At 46.7% G+C, this 21,048-nt stretch overlaps 1 protein-coding gene across 4 annotated transcripts in view; it reads left to right on the plus strand.

Moving 5' to 3' along the window:
* Positions 1 to 21,048, plus strand: part of SMOC1 (SPARC related modular calcium binding 1) — a 154,603-nt gene that overhangs the window by 114,002 nt on the left and 19,553 nt on the right. For 3 of the 4 annotated variants that reach the window (XM_038545079.1, XM_038545081.1, XM_038545082.1), the window contains exons 6-8: positions 2,768 to 2,857; positions 4,856 to 4,936; positions 20,542 to 20,734. In XM_038545079.1, coding sequence (XP_038401007.1) covers positions 2,768 to 2,857; positions 4,856 to 4,936; positions 20,542 to 20,734 — 364 coding nt within the window. The remainder of the gene's footprint in view (positions 1 to 2,767; positions 2,858 to 4,855; positions 4,937 to 20,541; positions 20,735 to 21,048) is intronic. The other variant, XM_038545080.1, reaches the window with a different exon arrangement.

A 21,048-nucleotide genomic window follows, 5' to 3' on the forward strand; every position in this document is an offset into this window, starting at 1 on the left:
CTTGAGCAACAGACCTTTGCTGATTACTACACCAGATGGGCAGTCCCAGACTCTCATCTGGCTGATGGGAGAAATAAGCATGTTTTCTGTTATTCTACTTCAGAGAAAGATACAGCTCTTGGAGTATGGGGGGATTATAGTTGAATATTAAAATATTGCATGACCTATTTTTTCACTGGGGATCTCACCATTGTCCCTCTGGGAATGTTTGATTTCTCACTTTCCCTTTGTTACCCATAAGACCCCTAAAGTGAAGCCACTCCGTATGGAGGGGCTGAGCACATCGTGCTGGGCTATTTAGACTGTGAACTCTTCATCCGGCAGGAGCAACCAAATGTGCATTGCAGCTGCCAAAAGACTTCATTCAGTGGCTCATTGAATTCAATGGAAAGAGGTGTTAATAGAGTCAGGGGAAGTGATGCTGTTAAAAAAAAAAAAGTGACATTGTGTGGTTCTGCTCTGTGTTTATTCTCCCTCAATGACTTCCAGATCAAACTGACACAGTTTTGCATCAAAAGATGCCTGTTCTGGACTCCAGTTTGAGGCAAATAAGATATCCAGCAAGCTAACTCTCCCCCTACTATATCTCCTTCCTTGGGATGATTGTCAGATAGTTCAGGATTGCCTTGGCCCCTGTGGGAGTTGGGTCTTGGTGTCAGCACAGGAGAATAATAGCAGGGTCATGTGTCACGCAACTGTCGGTTTGCTGGCTTCAGCCTCCAGCCATGATTAGGGTCTCTCTAGCTCGCCAGGCTGCAGATCCCAAGGGTGGGGTGTTGGTGCAAGAAAGGGATCAGAACTCTGTTTTTCGTCCCTCCCTGATAAGATGTAGGGAAGTCGGCCAAAGGTTTTGGGAGCTCTAAATGGTGGAGGATTGTTATTATGGGTGATCTGACTGGCGTCTCAGAGACTGAGAACTTGCATTCTCCATAGTTAATGAACTACATGAAGAGGATTAAGAGGTACAACCTTCAAGTTACAAAATAAATAAGACATGGGGATGTAACGTACAGCATAGGGAATATAGTCAATAATATTGCAACGACTTGGTGTGGTGACAGATGGTAACTAGACTTACTGTGGTGACCATTTTGTAACCTATGTAAACATCAAATCACTATGTTGTACCCCTGAAACTAATATTAAATTGTATGTTAATTATTCTTCCATCAAAATAAATAAATAAAGACAAATTATAATAACCAAAAGCTTAAAAATAATAACCATTGGCAAAACAAATAAATACATAAAAATAAATACATACCAAACAAATATGTGAATAAAATGATGGGAAATAAAGTTAATGCTTGGAGAATATAGTGTTCAATTGTGAAAGTTCTCTGGGGGATGGTATAATCATCACACTGCCTGAGACCACGGGGTTCTTCTTCCTCTCCCCTGCCTAGGGAGAAACAGAGAAATCTCTAAACTATGTGTTCTCAATGGGGTCAGAGACACCAAGAAGGCAAAATTGATTGAGGGGGCAGAGGGGCAAAAGAATCTTTGCTCTTTTTATGTATAAAGTACAGAAATACCTACAGTACATCAATAAATATACAGTGTTTCTGTTTTATTAATATTTCATTAGGAAGATGATTAGGGAAAAAGTCTAAAAATGTTCTTTAGGTGGGCAATAATGAAAACAAGTTGAGAGACACTGCCCTACACTAAAGTGGGGATCCCCTCCCACTTTTGGGGATCTTGATGAAAGTAACTCAGAGTCCTGAAAGGTAGGTAACATCTACACTCACTCCTGACCTGCAGAGGTTCTTGCTCTGCAGAGAGCTGCCAACACTAGCTGGAATGATGTGCATTAAGACTTTGTTACTGGGAACTTCCTGCTCCTGTCATCTATGGTAGAAATTTGAAAGCAAATCCAGGGTGCAGTTTCTCACATTCCCTTCTATTTTGTTTGCCTCTACTTCTCACGGGGAATTGGAGGACATGATGTTTCACAATTAAAAGTGTTCTAAGGGTTCCTGATTCTCTTCAGTTTAGCATACTGGAGAGAGGATGGTCCTTCCTGCCTTCTCTTCCTTTTTAGGGGAGGATAGAGAATTAGCTAGGTATTCAGGAGACTATAGCACCATCATTTCTTGTTTTCCTTAAGCTCTTCAGTGAGGGCCACTAGGTACTAGGCTGGTACCTTTCACAAGGGGGCAGGATAGGAACTGGAGACACCAGAATTTGATGCCATAAAGTATGCCAACCTTATCCTAACATGCCTGGCCAAAAATCCAGGGCTGCTGGGGAAGATGCCCACCAACCCCCTAGCCCAGCTTTCCTGTGGGGTGGCTCAGGGGCTGACAGAGTCATCATGCTGGTGCATGTGAGTTGATGATGAAGGGCCCTCCAAAGCCATGATAGTTGAGCTCCCTTTTGTCCCTCCCCTGGGATGGTGAACACACACCTGGGTTTGTCTTACTAATGGTGCCTCTCTGTGGTTCTTTTATTTATTTTCTTTCTCTCTTCCTTGCTCTCTCTTTCTTCCTTCTTTCTCTCTTCTTTCTTTTTCTTTCTTTCTTTCTTTCTTTCTTTCTTTCTTTCTTTCTTTCTTTCTTCCTTCCTTCCTTCCTTCCTTCCTTCCTTCCTTTCTTTCTTTCTTTCTTTCTTTCTTTCTTTCTTTCTCTCTCTCTCTCTTTCTTTTTCTTCCTTTCTTTCTTCCCTTTCTCTTTGGTCTCTTCATTGGGACTTGGCCGGGCCATGTGCAAACCCCAACCATTCAACAGTGCTGGAGAGTAGATAGTATTTACCTCAATAATGGTAGTCTCTTTTCGATTCTTTTTAACCCTCAATTCAGATGACGGGTCTAAACCGACACCCACGATGGAGACTCAGCCCGTGTTTGATGGAGATGGTAAGCTCTTGTGTTACGCATTACTTCCGACTCATATTCTCCCACCCGTTTTTAGATTTGAGGAATGTCTTTCCTTTGGATGTTTATATAAGCTTTATTATTAGTTTTTTTTTCTTTTTTAATTTCAATTTTTCCCAGTTTAGGCTGCGTTGTTTTAACCTTTTTAAAAAATGCAAATCCTCCCAGGAACTGGTACACTCTCTACTTCTGGAAAGGCTCTCTGTTCTAACCAGGCTTCCTGCGTGGCTGTTGATGTCCAACAATAACACAGCCTGGATGGACCCTTTGAGCTGCCAAGACCAAGGAGCGATGGCTGAGAAAGACAGGCCAGCATGTCCCTTCAGTAGATGAACCAACATTAAAAGTCCTTTCTCTGTGCCCAGCATTGTGCTAGGCCTCTGGGTGACCAAGAAGGAATAGATAAGATGAAGCCTTTGCTCTCAGACAGTGACAACTATTGGAGAGCTTTATGTGTTAAATTATATGGTCTCAGTTTTTATCATATGGGACGTTTGTGGAAGAAAGAACTTACAGCGGTCTGGGGAAAAGGCTATGGGAGGAGATGGGACCTGGATTGGACCTTGAAAGGGGAAGGGAAGAATCAGGGAATTGCAGTGGGGGAACTGGTGTGGACAGAGGGGAGAGTATGGTGAGAATGGGGTATAGTGGGAAAGTAGGAGGAAAGAGATTGGTTGGTGGACCTGGTTTGGCTAAGTTGGACCTTGAGAGCTGAGTCCAGGCATTTGAGAGAATTCTAGGGGAAGAGAAATAGTGTGGCTGGTAGCAAGAAAGAGGCTGGATGTTCCTGGAGGTATGAGGAGTAGACAGAAGGAGCATGGGGTGCAGAAGGCTGGCCTCTATTTGAGTTTGAGCTGCTCATGGCCTGCATTCTTCAGTGTGCTTTGCTATGCACTCAAGGTTCCCATGAGGAGAAGTAGGAAGCTTGGCAGAGTGCAGTTTCTGGAAAGTCTGACAACAAGGTTCAGCTCTCAGTGCAATATGCAGTGACCTTTGAGCAGCTTTCAGCTGGTGTATCCGCCTGAATCACGAGACTGGACAGGGAGACAGGAATAAAGAGAAATTGTGCTACTGGTTGGTACTGTCACTACGGATGTCCCTAGCAGAGGTCAGCTCTAGATAGAAGTATTGAAATGTGAGCTATCCTTTACAACTGGTCATTTTGTGGAATGCATATATATCTATTGATGTCTAGAAATTCAGATGTTTCTGTGATCCACAAATCTCCTGGATTTTTGGCAAGTCTGGGATCCTGGGGGATCAGATGGGAAATGGAGACCATGTCATCTTGGGAGATTGCTCCAACAATCTCACTGAAGAACTAATCACTCTACAGTGTGTTCAGGGTCCTCCTGATTCTTATAATACCACTAGTCCACTGTGTGACCCAAGCCCTGAAGGGCCTAGAGGCTTCCAGCAAGCTCTCTGGATGGAGGCTTTCAGCCTCTGTTCAACAAGAAACCATTAGGAAGGATATTGACGCACACATTGGACTCATCACTTTCCTTCCCACGTGGAACAGAGTCTCAGCAAGCTGAAATCTGTTGTGGCTCAGCCATTTCCTCCAAAATGGTCTCTGTGGTTTGTTTGGCATTCATTTGTTGATTTATCCCCTTTAAATCTTCATCCAGGGAAGCAGCTGAGAGAGACTTGGCTTGGCCCATGCTCCTCACCTCCTGGGATAATATTTTTATTCCTGGATGGAGCAGCTCAGCGCCTCTGGACTTAGACCACTCTGCCCCTGAGCACGGGAGGCCCTGGTTGGCTCCTAAGAGCTGGCAGGGAGGGGAGCTTCCGTAGTGAGAAGGGAGAGGGCATTGGGACAAAGTGGATGTGAAATGAGGGAGGAAACTCAAAGCCTTGATGCCTCAGGCTTTAGAAAAATCTCCTTGAGTCTGGGGATCATACTTCAAGTTAACTACTCCCTTTGCCTAGACTTTATTTTCTGTCCTTCTTTTTCTCTCTCTTTTTTTCCCCCAGAAATTACAGCCCCTACTCTATGGATTAAGCACTTGGTAATCAAGGACTCCAAAGTGAACAACACCAACATAAGAAATTCAGGTAAAGAATCTGCCTGGGACTGGATACATGCCTGATATGCCTGGGGTTGCCCCATGGTTGTTCCCCCACCACCTGTTGTGTGGGCTTGGGCAAATCATCTAACCTGTCTTGTCTTCAACTTCTACAGCTGTAAAATGAGATTACATGAGTTAATCCCTTACAACTTTAATTTTCTTCAATTAATAGCTCAGGGATCATCTTTTGTGAGTAGCTGATCCTTTTAGCAAAAAATCTTTTGACTGTTTTAATTGACTCTATTTTAACTGACTATTTTAATTGATTCTTTATATGCCATGCAGAAGAATTCAAAAAAATGATCTGGCATGGAAAAGTTGGACTTCAGATCATAAGAGACTTGGTTCTATGCATTTTTTCTTAATTTTTTATTTATTTATGATAGTCACAGAGAGAGAGAGGCAGAGACACAGGCAGAGGGAGAAGCAGGCTCCATGCACTGGGAGCCCGACGTGGGATTCGATCCCGGGTCTCCAGGATCGCGCCCTGGGCCAAAGGCAGGCGCCAAACCGCTGCGCCACCCAGGGATCCCAGTTCTATGCATTTTTTAAGGCTCAAATAGCTAATTACATTCATGTCTTTTCTCATCTGATCTTTTGAGGGTCTTGTGAATGGTCGGGTTTTGGTACTGGCTGAACCCCCTGCAGAAATGAGATAATTTTTGGGGGGTGATCAGATTTGTAGGACTCATTCACTGAATTCATTTATCATCTATGAAAACCAAAGTCAATAAAGCTCACTTATCATCATAAAGACCAGATGTCCACCAACAGGAAAATGTGTTAACAAACCCAGTCTGTATCTCCATCGTGTGAAAATCATCCTTCTTTCAGCCTAAGACTTCATTATGAGAAATGCCCCTCTGCATAATTTATGCCTGCATAAATTTGGTGAATCTCATTTCAGCCATATCATTTTTTCCTTATGGGTATCAAGGTCTGTAAACAAAAGATACATGCTTTGAACTGATGGACAGCGTTTACTGTTAATGAATGAGTGGGCTGTCATCAGCCCCCTTTAGTCTTCTCTGTCCTCAAGATGGTAGGGTGGGAACCTGAGTGTAAGAAGTGAGTTACCCCTTGAGCTGAATCCATGCAGCTTTAGTTGATTTTCTCGGTGATGTAGGCTGGTCAGTACCTCCGCATGTTCTCTGGTTCCCCGTTTGATAAAAGCTGGAGGTACGGGATGATGGGGTTGGGAGGTTGTGGTAGGCAATTGGGAATGTTAACGATACCGTTTACAGTGAGAATTCTTTAATCGGGAAAGAATTCATTTGTCATTGTGAGCCAAAGCTTCTTTGTAGAACCTTCTTCCACCTCCCTTCTTGCTGTTAGGCAAATATGGTAAGTCAACGAGACATGGTTTTGGTGCCTGGGGTACTTGAAAGTGACATCCACCACTGGTCCCCCTGTTCCCCGAATCCCCCTGCCCCCAACAGGTCTGCAAAGCCCAGGGTGAGGCTTCATTCTCACTCTATGACCAGTGGCAGGAATGAGGGTCAGTGCTTTCTGAAATTCTATAGCACCGTTTGCCTGGAGCACTTACTTGACATTCAGCAGTCGCTTCTAGAAATTGCTTCTTTTTCATCTACCAGTGTCTAATTTCTCTGCCTAAGCTCTAAACTCCGTGAGGGCAAGGGCTTTGTGGCCTGTCTATTATATCTATTATAGAATCTAGCTCACTGTGTTTGATTGTTCTGGGGGAGGACAGAGGAGAAAAGACCATCATCACCATCATCATCAAAATCAGAATCATCCTGTCAGGTCCTGCACACCTTGATGTGTGTTATCTCACTGAAGCTTCACCACAACCCGATGAGATAAGTATTGTTATCACCTCCATCTGACAGATGAAGAGTTGGAGGCTGAGAGGGAGGAAGTAACTTATCCCGGGTTCCAGCTAGTAAGGGGTGGGGCTGGGGAAAATGATTTATCTCTGCAGAATGGAGTGCTTGTCATCTTGGGCTGTTTCCTCGGAAGGAAGTCAAGTGGTGATGTGAAGTTATTGGATGTTTGCTTCCACTCAAGTTCTTTGGCTTTCCATTCCTACTCACCCTGTATAGTTTCCAACAGGATGAGTATTGGATTTTATTGAGAAATGGTTTCCAGGCAGGTACAACCACCTTCCTTTTGTTGGCATCACCCAGCCACCTTCATGTTTCCCTGGTTGGCCCCAGTTATGTTCGGAAGGTTAGTGTATAGAACAGGAGAGTTCAGGGAGAACTGAAGATTCCCTGGGAGAAACTGAGACCAGCAATAACTATCAGAGATCAATACCTTAGGCATTTTCTAATAAACTGAGGACTTTCTCCATCATGATCGAGTGGTAATACTGAGTACCTGTTGGTCCTTTTAATGGAATTATGTGTAAAAGACATATAGGAAGGGATAGGTGAGTGGCCATCTGTTTGTTCATGCAAATAACGTTTTATTGGAACACAGCCACACCCATTTATTTACATATTGTCTATGGCTGTTTGGGGGTTGCAACAGTAGAGCTGAATAGTTGTGACAGAGACTGTCTGGCCTGCAAAACCCAAAATGTTTACCATCTGACCCTTTACAGAAAGCAGTTTGCTGGCCCTTGGCCAATGGGATTGAAATAGAAGCATTTGGATGGGAACATACGCATGGGGGTGTCTTTCTGGGTTTTAGCCCCTCTCATAGGCCAGACAGAAGGAGGGACTGTGCCTCCTGAGACGTTTCCTGACATGCCCAGGGAAGCCTGCATCGGCTCAGGAACTCTGGGCAGCTGACATAGCCCTGCCCTGTCTAACATTAACCTTTTGTAAGCTTTAACATTCTGTTCTGGTGCATGCTCTCACAAATGGGATGCCAGGGAAGCTTCCTGAGAACTGGCTTTTGTGGGCAGAGGTAGGGAATCATTTGTATATAAGAGTGGTAAACCTTGTAATGGCATCGGTAGGGGCTTTGGTATTGGACAAACCAATAGGCCTGGCTTCCAGTGCTAGCTTCCTGTGAGAGGCTGTGACCGTGAGAAAGTTCATTATATGTGAAACAAAGTTCTCAGTGCCTTGCAGGGTTTTTCTGGGGATTCAACAATATATATGAAGTGCCTAAGGCAGAGTAGGCATATCATGAAAGAATTAAAAAATAATGGCTACTCTTGATGGGATATCTTATATATATTGTGCCAACAGCCATTCTTCAGGTTATTTCATTCAGTTTGATGAGAAATCAGAGAACACTTTAATGATAATTCATGTCTAGGCAGCCGGCTCTGGTATGGACCAGAGCCTCTGGGTCAAGCCCCTGAGGCAGTTTCCCATTACAGTTTGCCAGAGGTTCGGGGCTAGGTGAGCTTCAGCCCCCACCTGTGGGGAGGGTGAAGTGGGTGGCAGAAGCCAGTCTAGGTGAGAGCTTTCCCACTCCCTCTCAGAGGGAGAAGGCTATCCCAGTTGCTTCTACACCCCAAACATCCTTCTTTCACACTCAGACCCTGTGACGCCAGGTTTGTTTTCTGGCCTGGGGACTATTGATGTTGGAAAGGTTCCACTGGGCAGCTGAAGCTTTGCAATAACATGACACATATGCCTGCAGACTTATCCTGTCTCCTCTCCTCCTGGAGGTGTCGATCCTTGTTTTGAAGGCTTTGTCTTGTGTTCACTGTGGTCAGTGTTGCCTTTTGAGTACTTGGCAGCCTCAGCATTGATGGGTTTACCTCTTTGAACTCCTGTCTCTGATTCTTGTCTCTGTTGCACCAGGGACTTCTCTTGCATTCAGGAAGACCACGTACCTAGCCAGCCAACACCCTAGAACTTGACAGCAGCCATCTCCTCACATAGACAGAAATGTTGGCCAGAGACTCTGTTCTGCTTTTAGAACCAAACATGAAATCTCACTGAGTTTTTGGTATCAGAGGCTAGCTACCAAGGCATTTCTTAATATAGCCAGAGTTTAAAAATCTTTTTAATCATCTACATTTTATAGAAGAAAGCAAAGAGATTAAAGAAATGACGAAAACTAGGTTTTGTCTCATTCTCCGTCCCATATTCCATGTCCCATTGCTTCTAATTTTACTACGTGCAGACACTCTCCTACAGCTGTGATTTATAAAAGTCTCTCTCCACCCTCCCCTTTTTTTCCCTGTATAGCAGAATTCTGTGTTTTCTTGTCTGGGAAAATACTCTGAGGAAATATGGTTGTGTGAGCCTCAACTCTTCTCTTGGGGCAGCACACTGACACTCTCAAGGCACATAGACCCTTTCCCTCTGCCCCCACGTGGCTGGCTAACTCTTGAAGCCACTGGTGGGGTCATTTGACTTCTCTTCTTCCTTCCCTGTCTCTTTCTCTCTTTTCCTGCCGCCTATCCTATGTTAACTTCTTTCATGATCTGATCTGGGATTTCGAAAAGGCACTAGAACCCAGCCCTGAGGGTGAAATCCAAAAGGACTTGCTTTTCCTCCCTTGCCTCTTTGCCCGCCAGAGCTTCCTTCCTTCCGGGCATCACTGAATGCAGCAGCTTGTGGAGGCTGTTTCCCAGAGACAGAGTCGTCTGCAGGGATACAGGTGGAAATGCATATCCTTTAAGTTTTGCTGCAAAAACAGCCCATCTCCTCACACACGGGAGCATTTGGCTAACTCACCATCCACGTGGCAGGTAAGCTGTTGGCAGCACCCCTGCTCTTACCTGCCGGCGTCAGAGCCGTGCTCCTCCCGGCCTGTTGCGGGCCCTTGGTCTGCTCCTTCCTCACCAGGGAAACTCCTATCAGGACAGCTGCTATGACTGGGATGTGGGGTCACTGAGGCAACTGTGCCTCCCAGCCGGATCCCCCAGCCCCCAAACCGGCGCTCTTGGCCTGCCCAAAAACCGTGGGCTGATGTAATGACCTGAGGCCTGGAAAAATAAACAGCTCTCAGGGAAACCAGCAGTAGCCGTTGTAAGCAAATCCCCCACAGCCACCTGGAACCTTGCACATGACGTGATTGGAAGGAAGAATGAGTAATCCGCTAACGTTAGCAGCCGAGGACGGGTCTGGGCTTGTGAGCATTTAAAATATCTGTATAAAAACAAACCCTTGATGTTTATTTCTATAACTGGCCTTCTGGATGTCTGCCCATCTATCTTCTGCAGGTGTCTTGGTCAGTCACGGCCAGTAGAATGGAGCTGAAGACAGGGAAGGCTGCTCATCCCTCTGCCTCTCTCCATAGCAACATGGCCTTTCTCAAGTTTTCCCTTTGCAGACAGGAGCCATAAACACATTTGGAGGCCCCAGAGAGCCCAGCCCCTTGTTTTAAAATTCGCTTCCCCAGTTATCTTGCTCCTTCACCCCACTGTATCTGCTTTGGCCATAGGGGTACGGTGGTGGGACAAGCTGAAGTGAGAATACGATTGGCCTCTGGGCCTTGCTTGAACAGCAAAGGTTTTTTCGGTAGGTGAGTTTGTATGCTTTTTGGTGTTGATTGCAAAACCATGTACCCTAGCCTTTTCTTTTGACCTCTGCTACTAAAAATCTGAAATTACTAAAGGTCTGCTAGGGTACTGTAATCGGCTCCTTCCAATTTGCTAGAAGTAAACTATGATCTGTGCTTTGTCTGAGGATCCTCATTCTGTGTTTATTTATAAAATGGCTTTGCAAGAAGGCAGGGTATCTGTCTTATAAACACACTCACGCGTTAGTGTTTTGGGGAATGAAGAGTGAAGTTATGATACGTTATTTGACAAATTTAAAACTGTCTTGTCCATTCTCCGCTCCCACCTCTGCCCCGGCATGTGCCCCCTCCTTCCCTCTTGCCTGAATTTTTATTTGCCAGCTCTTGATCTTAAAGAACAGAGCTTGTCAGATCGAGGTCAACGAAGTTACTGAGCAAAACTAGAAAGAAGACAGCTTGCCACTTCTCAGTACTTCTCATTGCAAAACCGCTGGGAAGCATTTCACATTCTTTTTGGTGGAAGGGTCATCTGAGCTCACTTAAGGCAGCAGAGATGGGGCCTTTTCTAAAATTTGTGGGGATGTGAGTCAGTGACGCTTTGGGGGAAAAGTTAAAAAAAAAGTGCCTATATGCTATATTGGGATCATCTATCCTCGAAGAACTGTCTTCTGTAGAATTTATATCTTGTTTTCCTCCACTTCTCAGTTTCTTCTGTGTGGGAGGGTAGAGGTCCTTGCTTCCAACAATGGCGAACCATGCATGGCCATTTTAGGTTCCACAGAGAGAAATTACTTAGACAGGCTGGTTGGTTTGTAATTTCCCTTTACATGTCCTCACCCACGACATTTTGTCCCAGCAAAGCACCCTATTTACTTACGGAGCCTACTGCAAACAGCCCTGTGAGTAGGTGCCCTCAGCCTGCATCAGGGATCAGGGATGGGCATGGTGGCTTCTGTTCTGGAAATGGGGCTCTGAGTCACAGTATGACTCTGCAGGGGTTGAGAGGTACAAGGCAGAACCTGGAAGCCCCACAGCCTTGCTCCTCACTTGACCCCTTCCTGGTGCTTGGCTTCGACTGGGACGTAGGAGGCAGACTTTGGATCAGGGCCCTGAGCTGCGGAAAAGTGCATCTGATGCTGCTTAATTGTAAGACTGTGGGCTTTGAGAGGGTGTCCTCGAGTACCACTGTTTCATTTTAAATGACAAAAAAGAGCCCAGGCTAGTTAAGGGCCTTGTCCAGGTCAAGGCCTCTACCTGGTGCTAAGAGGAAGAAATACAAGGAATGTCTAAAGCAGGAGCTGGCTGTTGGGCCATGGTGTGCCAAAGGGAAGCAGCAGTGGTGCAGTCCACTCCAGTGCAGAGAAGTGTTCTATCGCAGCTATTGTTTTGAGTTGCTGGCATGGTGATCATAAAAAAGTAGACTGATTCTTAGTTACATTATTATTTTTTTAGTTTGCCTACAGGCAGTGTGCCCCTTTATTGCCTTCACTTGGAGCAGACTGCGCCCCCTACTCATCCCTGTGGTCCAACTGGAGAGATTGGTTATTCATGGGGATCAGGAAGCCCAGGTTCACTCCACATTTGCTGGGTACACTGCTACCTTAGACTGGCTAAGACCTTAGACCCTTCAACAACTGGCTCTGGGGCCAGGTTAAATGCTTCACATCTACTTCTTCATTTAATACCTTAGTGACTCTGTGGGGTGTGTGCTGTCATTACCCTGCTTTTACAGGTGAGAAACTGGGAACTTATATTGTTGAAGGAAACTGCCAAGGTCACAGAGCCAACACATGGTAGAGGCTGATCCATCTGATCCTAAGGCTCATGCTCTTGGCCACCATGCTGTACCACCTTTACTCTAGCTGTTGTTGACTTCCATGAAACAATGACGGAGCCTTCCCTGTGCCAGGCCCTGGGGTGGAGTGTGCAAGAGGGGGAGTGCTAGGCCCTTACTCTTGCATTCAGCTTTGCCAAGGAAGCCCAGGTGTCCCTGTACCAACTCCACTCCTATTCCTCTGACTGTACTGAGTTCCCTCTGGCATTGGGAACAGCCATCCCACTGAGCATTGATCCCATCCTCACCTCTTCTGGACCAGAGGTGAAGAGCATTTCCCATCAGAAGGGGTAACCTCCTCCAGAGAAGTAGTCCAAAGTCCCTCTGTAGGTTAAGATTGGGTGATGGTATCATTTTCACCTCATTTGGCTGCCCACTAGCTAGGGGAAATGGCTTTTAGATTAAAGAGATGGGGAAACCCATTCCAGTGGAAGAGGTGACTATTTTAAATGTGCACATATTCTGTTTCTATTCTCCCCACCCTCACCTCTACCTGCTACACACCTGGGCGCAGTCTCAGGGGTTGACTCCATTCTGTTTGTCAGTGAGGTCACTTCTTTTCTGACCTGGCAGGGCCTCTCCTCTGGGCCTTGCCTTTTTTAGGTCCCTTGTCTGTCCTCTGATCTGAAGGGGGAGCCCTGAGCGATGGTGCATTCCCATCCTCTCTAGGGGATTCTCAAAGTCCCTCGGTGACTCAGACTCGGGAATCTGCGATGGTCCAGTGACAGCTCGGTGCTGGGTGTGATGGAAGGCCTGCAGTGGAAAGGCAGAGCCAGCCCAACACATGGTGCTTGGAAAAATGGTCCTCCAGGGGCCACTTGGCCCCTCCTGTGAAAAAGTGCAAAGTCCACAAGTAAGAAAAATAACCTCTTCACGTAGTTGGCTTGAAATCATAGGTGCTAAACCTTTATGTGGCTAAGTCAACAAAAAGGGCCTGCTCGGCGACGTTCCATAAATCATTCCTGAAGATTATGGGCTCCCGAAGCATGTCGTGCCCTGGAGACCGCATCTTGGACCCTTCAAAACCGGGAAAGTCAGTGCCTTCAGATCTGGACTTACCCATCCCCCTCCTGTGTCTGTGGTCCCCTCTGTCTCTGCTGCCAGATTCCCTGGCTCCAGCCTGGGGCCTGTGACTCCCACCCCAGCCGCTGACTCAGGGACCCCGGGGGCCTGGGGCACGGGAGTTCTTCTGCCTCTGGAATTTCCAGTTGTGACTTAGGGAAGGTTGTTTTTAATACACAGTTTATTTTGGGTTATCGTTCAGCATTTCATTCATTTTTGATAAGAGGCTAGGTGGGCATGTGGTATTGGAAGGGGTTTCAGGGTAATTGTGGGCGATACAACACGAGTGTTTTCCTTAATGTTCTTGGCCTGGTGGGATGATTCTTTTCGCAGTAAAACATAAATAAGCTCCTCTCGCTTTCCAGGCAGGTCACCTTTGACTGAATTTTTTCCCCTGGAAGAAAATCCAGGGCTTGATAGTCTGAGGGTGGAGTGTAGCATTTTCCAGGATGAGTCAAGGGGATAGATATTCTTTTCTCAGCTCCTGTGGTCTTAGCCCCACCGTTGGGCATTTACTCAGCGGTGGGTGGCCCGTGTCTGAAATGTCAGGCTAGAACAGAATTCTGCGGCTAGAGATGGCATAGCAGGGATTCAAGCAACAGAAGATTCTTGGACTAAATACTCTTTCTGTATCCTTTAAATAGAGACTCCATGGTTCTGCTGTGAATAAGGAGCTGGGGGCCAGGGGTGGGAGTGGGGGTGCCATAGAGTCCTCACTCTTAGGAACTTACAGTCCAGACGAGTCCCAGCCCCAATGGCCAGGCCTCCTTGAGGAGACAGATCCTCAGTCCTAGACTCCATAGAGGGAGACCTCACTGTAGGTTGGGGTCCTCAGGGAAAGCTTCAGGGATGCAGGAAGGCCTGAAGTGAGAATGGGTTAAGACCTCAGAGCGAATTCTTTCTTACTCTGTCTTACAGAACTTTTGTAGCCTCTCCAGAGGCTGACATGATGCCAGCACATGCCCAGTACCAATCAGTATGAGAAATTGTGTCCACAAAGTCCCCTGACCTCTGCATCCTATGTGCCCTGATCTCACGTAGGTCACTCAGGATCCTGTGTGAGGTCTCCAGGAGCACCCTCCTCTCTCAGTCTGCTGTTCTCTCTTCTGTCAGCTTCCCATTTCCTTGTCTCTCAGAAAAGCAGCTCTTGGTCAGGATGGACTGAGCAGCTACCCTTAGTTACCAACCATGCCACCACTGGGAGGAGAGCTTCCGGTTCTTTCTCTAGGAATATCACATCATTCATCAAGGCACCTTCCCAGGGCAAGTTTCTATGGCCTGTGACTCTTCTCAGTTCTTCTGTGTATGATTTTCTGGAAGACTGGGGGTTTTTTTTTCTCTCATTTTTCACGTAGACCTTGTGATGGTTCATTTTGTGTGTGAACTTGTCGAGGCTACAGTGCCCAGTTTTTCTACACCAGTAGACTAGTTTCTACACTAGTCTAGATGTTGCTGCAAAGGTATTTTTTGGATGAGATAATATTTGCAGTCAGTTGACTTTAAGTAAAGCAGATGACCCTCCATAACATGGGTGAGTGTCGTCCAATCAGTTGAAGGCCTTAAAAGCAAAAACTGAGATTTCCTGAAGAAAGAATTCTGCTTCCAGGCTGAAACATAAAAATCCTGCCTGAGTTTCCAGCCTGCTGGCCTGACCTATTGATTTTGTACTTAAGATTGCACTATCACTCCTACTTGAATTTCTAGCCTACTGGTCTGCCCTGCAAATTTCATACTCGCCAGCCCCCATGATCATGTGAACCAACTCTTTAAAATAAATCTCTCTCTCTCATATATATATATACACACACACATATAGATATATATACACACACTATATATATAGATATAGACAAATCTAGATATCTGGGTATAGATGTAGATGTAGATATAGGTCTTTTATTGGTTCTGTTACTTTGAAGAACCTTGATTGCTACTGACCTGCCTCGACTATTGCTTCTCCCCCACTGTCTCCATCACCATGAGGCTCCCCCGCTCTTTCTCCAAAGTGTTCACAATGGGCCTGGCTCACAGATACCTGCTGATTCAGGTTACCCAGCGTCTCAGCTTTTCTTTCTGCTCCTTCTTTTAGCAGCTCCTCTTCTGGAAGGCAGCAACCAGAAAGGAAGACCAGCCCAAGAACCTGAAACTCGAATCTTCTAATGTTTATGTTTGTTGGCCATTTTTGTTTAAAAAAGAAAAAAGTAAAGAGGAAAAAAAAGGAAAAAAATGATAAAGAAGAAAAAGTTCCCAGAACAAAAGGATACACTCTGGGCTAAAATCAGAATTGGGGATTAGCTGAGGATTTAGGTTGTCCACGCACTCCTTAGCTCCTAATTACCACGAGTAATTGAGAAGCACAGAGGCAGGGGCTAGTCATAGCAGACAGAGCTGTTCTCCATGCTTATCCTGTCTTGGCAGGACATAGGAGAACCCGTGCCCTGGGCCTGCAGATAGGGTTTAGGGTTTGCCTGGTTCAGCCTGGTCCCTCCCTCTCCTGTCCCCCTCTCGGCCCTCCAGCCCCGCTTCAGGTCTGCTTTGCTCTAGTGCTAGAGCAGGTGGGGGCAGAGAAGGCTGTGTGTTTTTTGGTGGCAAGGGCCAGACCGTGTCCTCATTTCTTCCGGGCGATACTGTTCTATTGTATTTCTTCTCTCAGGCAGTCAGAGGTTTGTAAGTGAAACTCGAAGCACAGTTGCTGGGTGAGGAATGACCTGGCTCCTGTCTCTCCTTGGTACCATCTGGGATTGGATCGTGAAGGTGGGGTGCAAGAGCGTGTGGGAATATGCAGTCATGTATTTGCATGCCCCCTGGACAGCCCCAACTGCTCCTCTCTGCTGCTGCTTATGCCTTTCAAGTATTTGCAGATGAGCCTGGCCCTTCTTAGCACCATCAGGCCAGAACTTCGGATGTTGTCATCCTTTCCTGAACTTTCTTAAGCAGAGACTGGATGTTCTAAAGTGATAGGCATCTCCTTCTGGGAAGCTCCCTCTCTGAACCAAGGGCTTAGGAAGAGACCCTTGAAGTAGACCCCTTGTCTTGCATTATCGCAAGGTGACTTCTTGGTACGTGGGGAAAACTGATAGTTGTGAATTTCAAGGTTCATTTGGGAGGTGACCTAGTAGGGTAGAAGGCAACAATGGCCCTGAGGATGGGGCTGGCTTCTGGGTCCTCAGATACAGAACGAGTGTATGCCTCTTGGTATGTATTGATTTGTATTTGCATGACCTCTGGAGAAGCATTGAAGGAATAACAGATTGATTGATCTATTATTGATTGTTTGATTGACTGACTAAAGGGAATGAGAGGGCTACAGAAATCCTCAGTATAAGGGGTAAATTGATAAAGATGGAATTGACAAGTCTAGGTGTTTTGCACTGTATTGCTATGTAACAAACCTTGCCAAAACTTAATGGCTGACAACAAAAATAATTTATCCTTTCTAATGTTTTTTGTGGATTTTCTGGGTATTTCCTTGACTGGCTCTATCTGAGCTCACTCCTGGACTCATCCAGCTGGAGGGTCCATGGGGCAGGAGTGGCCAAAATGGCCAAGGTCACACATCTGGCAGTTGGCACTGGCTGCGGACAGAGCAACTCCTGTTTTCTTCCGTGTGCCTTTCATCTTCCAGTGAGCTGGCCTGGCTTCCTTATGTGCTGGTCTTAGGGCAGCCTCTAAGAAGATGAAAGGTGGAACTTCAAGGCCCCTGAAGGCCTAGGCTTGGAAGTACACCGTCACCCCTGCCCTTTCCATGGTCAAAGCAGGTCAGCATCCATGTGGAGGGGTCTGCATAAGAGCATGGATACCAGGAGGTGTAATTCACTGAAGCCATTTTCTAATCATTTAGCACACCAAGTAAAAGAAAAAATTGGGATGAGAAGAAAAATCAGATTCACATATGGCTGTGAGAGAGGGTATTGAAGAGGGGTGGGGAGCATAACCCAGGAGACTGCCGGGCCGGGAACCCACTTTCTGTGACTTCCTAGTTGTATGACGTTGAGAAAGCCGTGCCGCCAGCCTGTGTTCCTGGGTCCTTCTCTGCTCAGAGAGGGTAATTATAGCACCAATCTCAAAGCTTGTGATGAGTTTGAAGTGAGTTAATATAAGTCAAGTGCCTGGTACCAAGCTTGGCGCACGATAAGCCCTGAAATAGATGTGAGCTCTTAGTATTCATTCTGTGTTCTCTAATGGCCGGTAAGTGACAAATTTGGCTTTACGTTTTCAGTTCTAAAGCAAAGAGGGAGAAATACTTGATCACAAGATGTGTGGAGTATTTAGGCTGAGAAAAATAGTTTGTTGCTGTGTTAATGGACGAGTACGTGATTTTACACACTTGGTTTCAGATGCAGCAGATTTGGGTGGTCTGCACAGCGTCTGATCTGAAGAACTTCACACTACAAATAAATGTATTTTTCTCCCAGAGCAAATGATTAGAGGCAGTAACCTCTGTCTAAAATTTAGCCAGACCAGACTCGACGTCAGCAGCCCTTAACTGCAGTCCCAGCTTTTCTCTCTGGCTGAGTGCACTTGGGAGAATCATGAATCCCTCCAAAGTTCAGCTTCTCTGTCTACAAAATGGGCGTACTAATAGTGCCCAGCTCAGATGGACGAAGAGATCAGGCAGGCAAAGCCTTTGTCAATCACCTGGCACATATTACTCAGTGAATACTTGCTTTGACTATTATTAGTATAAAAGATGGTTTAAGGGAGATCTTCTCTCGTTGGAAGGGAAGTTCTCTGGGTACTCTTCACAAATGGTTAGTGATATTATAAATGGTCTCCTATCTCTTAGTGGGGCATCTGGAATTTTCAGGGCCTGTCACAAAGTAGTAAGCACACAGGCAAACAAGCAATAAAACCTACTCTTAGCCTTCTCTCTGATTCCACACCAGCCCCCATTTTTCCAAATTAGCCAGCTTTGTCACTTGAGTGGTTTTTATTCTCCATAGAGCTCCGCGCATCCTCCATGGAAGCTGGCTGTAAATGTTTCAGGGCAGCCTTCACGGACTTTTAGGGGTCTGCCCACGGCCCCCACACCACGGGTTGCCGCCTCTTCCTAGATGGCTTCTCTCCACATTTCTGCAGTGTCGGGATCCTCAGTGGTGTGAAGTCAGGTTATCTTTCTTCCTGCCCCTGGGGGAGTTTCCCCCCCACTCTCTCTGCCTCTTGCTTTCAGCCTGATTTATGGCTTTAGAATTTTGGCCCAGAGGGTCTTAATTTAAAGCCTCTGTCAGAGGTTGTTACACGAACATGGTGCCAGTAGAAAACTGTTTTCCTTTGGTTTTGCTCCTCTGTCGCCTTTCTCAGGGCGTGAAACATGAGGTCGGGAAATAAGGTAACCAAATTGGGATTGGGGGAGCTATTGAAAAGCTCTTGCATAATCCCTGGAAGGGGCCCAAGTCAAAATCCTAGGCCTTCAAGCCAGCTTTATGTCTCCGATCAACCGATCAGTTTCTGTTTCTTACTTAAGCTGCCTCTAGAGGCTGCTCCGGTGGTGGTTCTGATCAGGGTCAGAATCCCTAGTCTCAGATCTGTCAACTGTTGTAAACTCCTGTTCCTTTAGCCAAGGAGATTCTGTTTAGTTTTGCTGGGTTTACATTATAAAAACAGTAGGGTTTTTTTTTCATTGGTTTTCCAAATTCAAAATTATATTTTCATAGTGACTGTGCTCTGCATACTTGCCTCCTGACCCTGAGATATTTTTATGCCCCTAAGGAAACATTCCCTTCCCCCACAAGGAGAATCACTGGGCTATTGCTTTTCAACATTTTTCTTTGGAGTGAGACAAAGAATCTTTCCCCCATTGTGTGACTTTTCCCCAAGACAGCGTTGGGCTGCTCTGCATCTCTGTGTACACCTGCTTGATTGAAGCATCTGTACTGCTCATTTTTGGATCATTAATGGAGCTATTATTTCAGAGCTTTGGCTCCTTTAGAGCTAAGTTGCTGTTATTTTGACCATTTGTGCTATTCAGGGAGCAGCATGAGTCTCCAGGTTGCTGATATAAACTTCCTGGCTCTATGAATGGTATTTTTATAACGCACCTAACATTTCATGAGATGCCCAAGACTGTTCCAGTTCTCTTTAAGAGGAAAGTTGTGGAATCATGTTCGTGAAAGAAATAAAGATATGATAAAGTAAAGAAGGAGACCAAAGAAAGTAATAGTGCAGTAATAATGCTGTGATCCCTTTTATTGTAAAAAAAAAAAAAAAAAAAAAAAAAAAGAAGAAGAAGAAGAAGAAGAAGAAGCAAAACCAAAAACAACAAAAAACCAAGTAGGTGTGTGCATATGTATTTTCATGTTGTTGTGCAAAAGAAAAGTTTAGGGAAGGTGGTGTTTAACTTTGGTGAGATTATGGGTGCTTCACAATTTCCTTCATACCTGGAAAAGAAACCCAATGCGATTTCTTTTTAATAATGCAAGGACAAAAGAGGACACAACCACCACACCAAGCATGAAAGGGAAGTCAGGCAGGTGGGCTGTTGGGTGGAATTTTGGGGCCAGGGGCCCTGTGGGGCTGAGGCCCTCGAGCTGGCCAGGCCTGGCATGGGGCACCACACGTAGGCTCAGCCTCGCTCAGGGAAACCACGTCTGGCTGTTGAGACGTGTTCACATGTTGCCTGAGGCTGCTGAGCTGAGTGTAGACACTTCCTGTGGGCGTTTGTCTCCCCCACTGGAGAGAGCAGCCTTGTGTCATGGGCCCGGCCCTGTCAAGCCTACTTTGCCCGGCCCTGTTGGAGCCTGGGAAGGAGTGGGGTTGGGTGGTGTTTCTGCGCCTCTTGGGCACTGAGCATCGCCGCCCCGAGGCTGGCAGCCGTGGCTCTGTCCTGCTGTGTCTGGGCTTGGGAGAGTGTCCACGCACACAGGCATTCCGCGTCAGCTTGTCAGGTCTCAGGGGTCAGGCTCCTGCACCTTCGCCTGTCCCGGAGCCAGAAGACAGCGCATCAGCAGGAACCACTCTGAAAACAGTCAGGAAATTCCACCCCCGGGGCAAACTGCTGTTCAGATAAGGAGCAGCCCTGCAGTCCGCCCCTGGCTGGCTCGCTGGGGTAGAGGAACCTACCGGGTGAGAACGCTAATGAACCCTGGCCGTGGAGCGGCCACAGGGAGGTTCTGGGCCTCCAGCCGCACCCCCTGCCACCCCGCCACCACCCACCACCACCGTGGGCTGGGGTGGGAGCCACTGCTCTGCGTGATGATTCACCAGCCACCAGTTCCTTGGAGCCAGGTTGGGTCTTTGCTCAGAAAGCAGCAATGATGAGCCGCGAGAGTGAGGGTCACCACAGGCTGCATCCTCTCTTGCAGAGAAAGTCCATTCGTGTGACCAGGAGAGGCAGAGTGCCCTGGAAGAGGCCAGGCAGAATCCGCGGGAGGGCATCGTCATCCCCGAGTGTGCCCCCGGGGGGCTCTACAAGCCAGTGCAATGCCACCAGTCCACTGGCTACTGCTGGTGTGTGCTGGTGGACACGGGGCGCCCACTGCCCGGGACCTCCACACGGTAAGCCCTCCCAGCCCTGCCCCCTGCCCCCCGGAGCCTGTCCAGTCCCTGAGATGGACCTTGCGGTAGGAGAAGCAGCTTCCTGTTAGGCTAGCCTCACATTGCCCTGCTAGCCTGGCCTGGTAGAAATCAAGGCATGAGAACATGTCTGCTCATGGGCAGATAAGGTTCTGGTGGAAAGACCTGGGTCTTGGGTTCTGGTCACAATTCCGTCCCTTTCTAGCTGGATGACCTTGGAAAAGTAGGTAACCCCGCTGAACTTCAGTTCCTTGGCTAGGAGGTTATCGCCCCGTCTGAGTCACTAGGTTTAACGG

This window comes from Canis lupus, chromosome 8 (assembly GCF_011100685.1).
Source record: "Canis lupus familiaris isolate Mischka breed German Shepherd chromosome 8, alternate assembly UU_Cfam_GSD_1.0, whole genome shotgun sequence".
NCBI classification, from domain to species: Eukaryota; Metazoa; Chordata; class Mammalia; order Carnivora; family Canidae; genus Canis; species Canis lupus.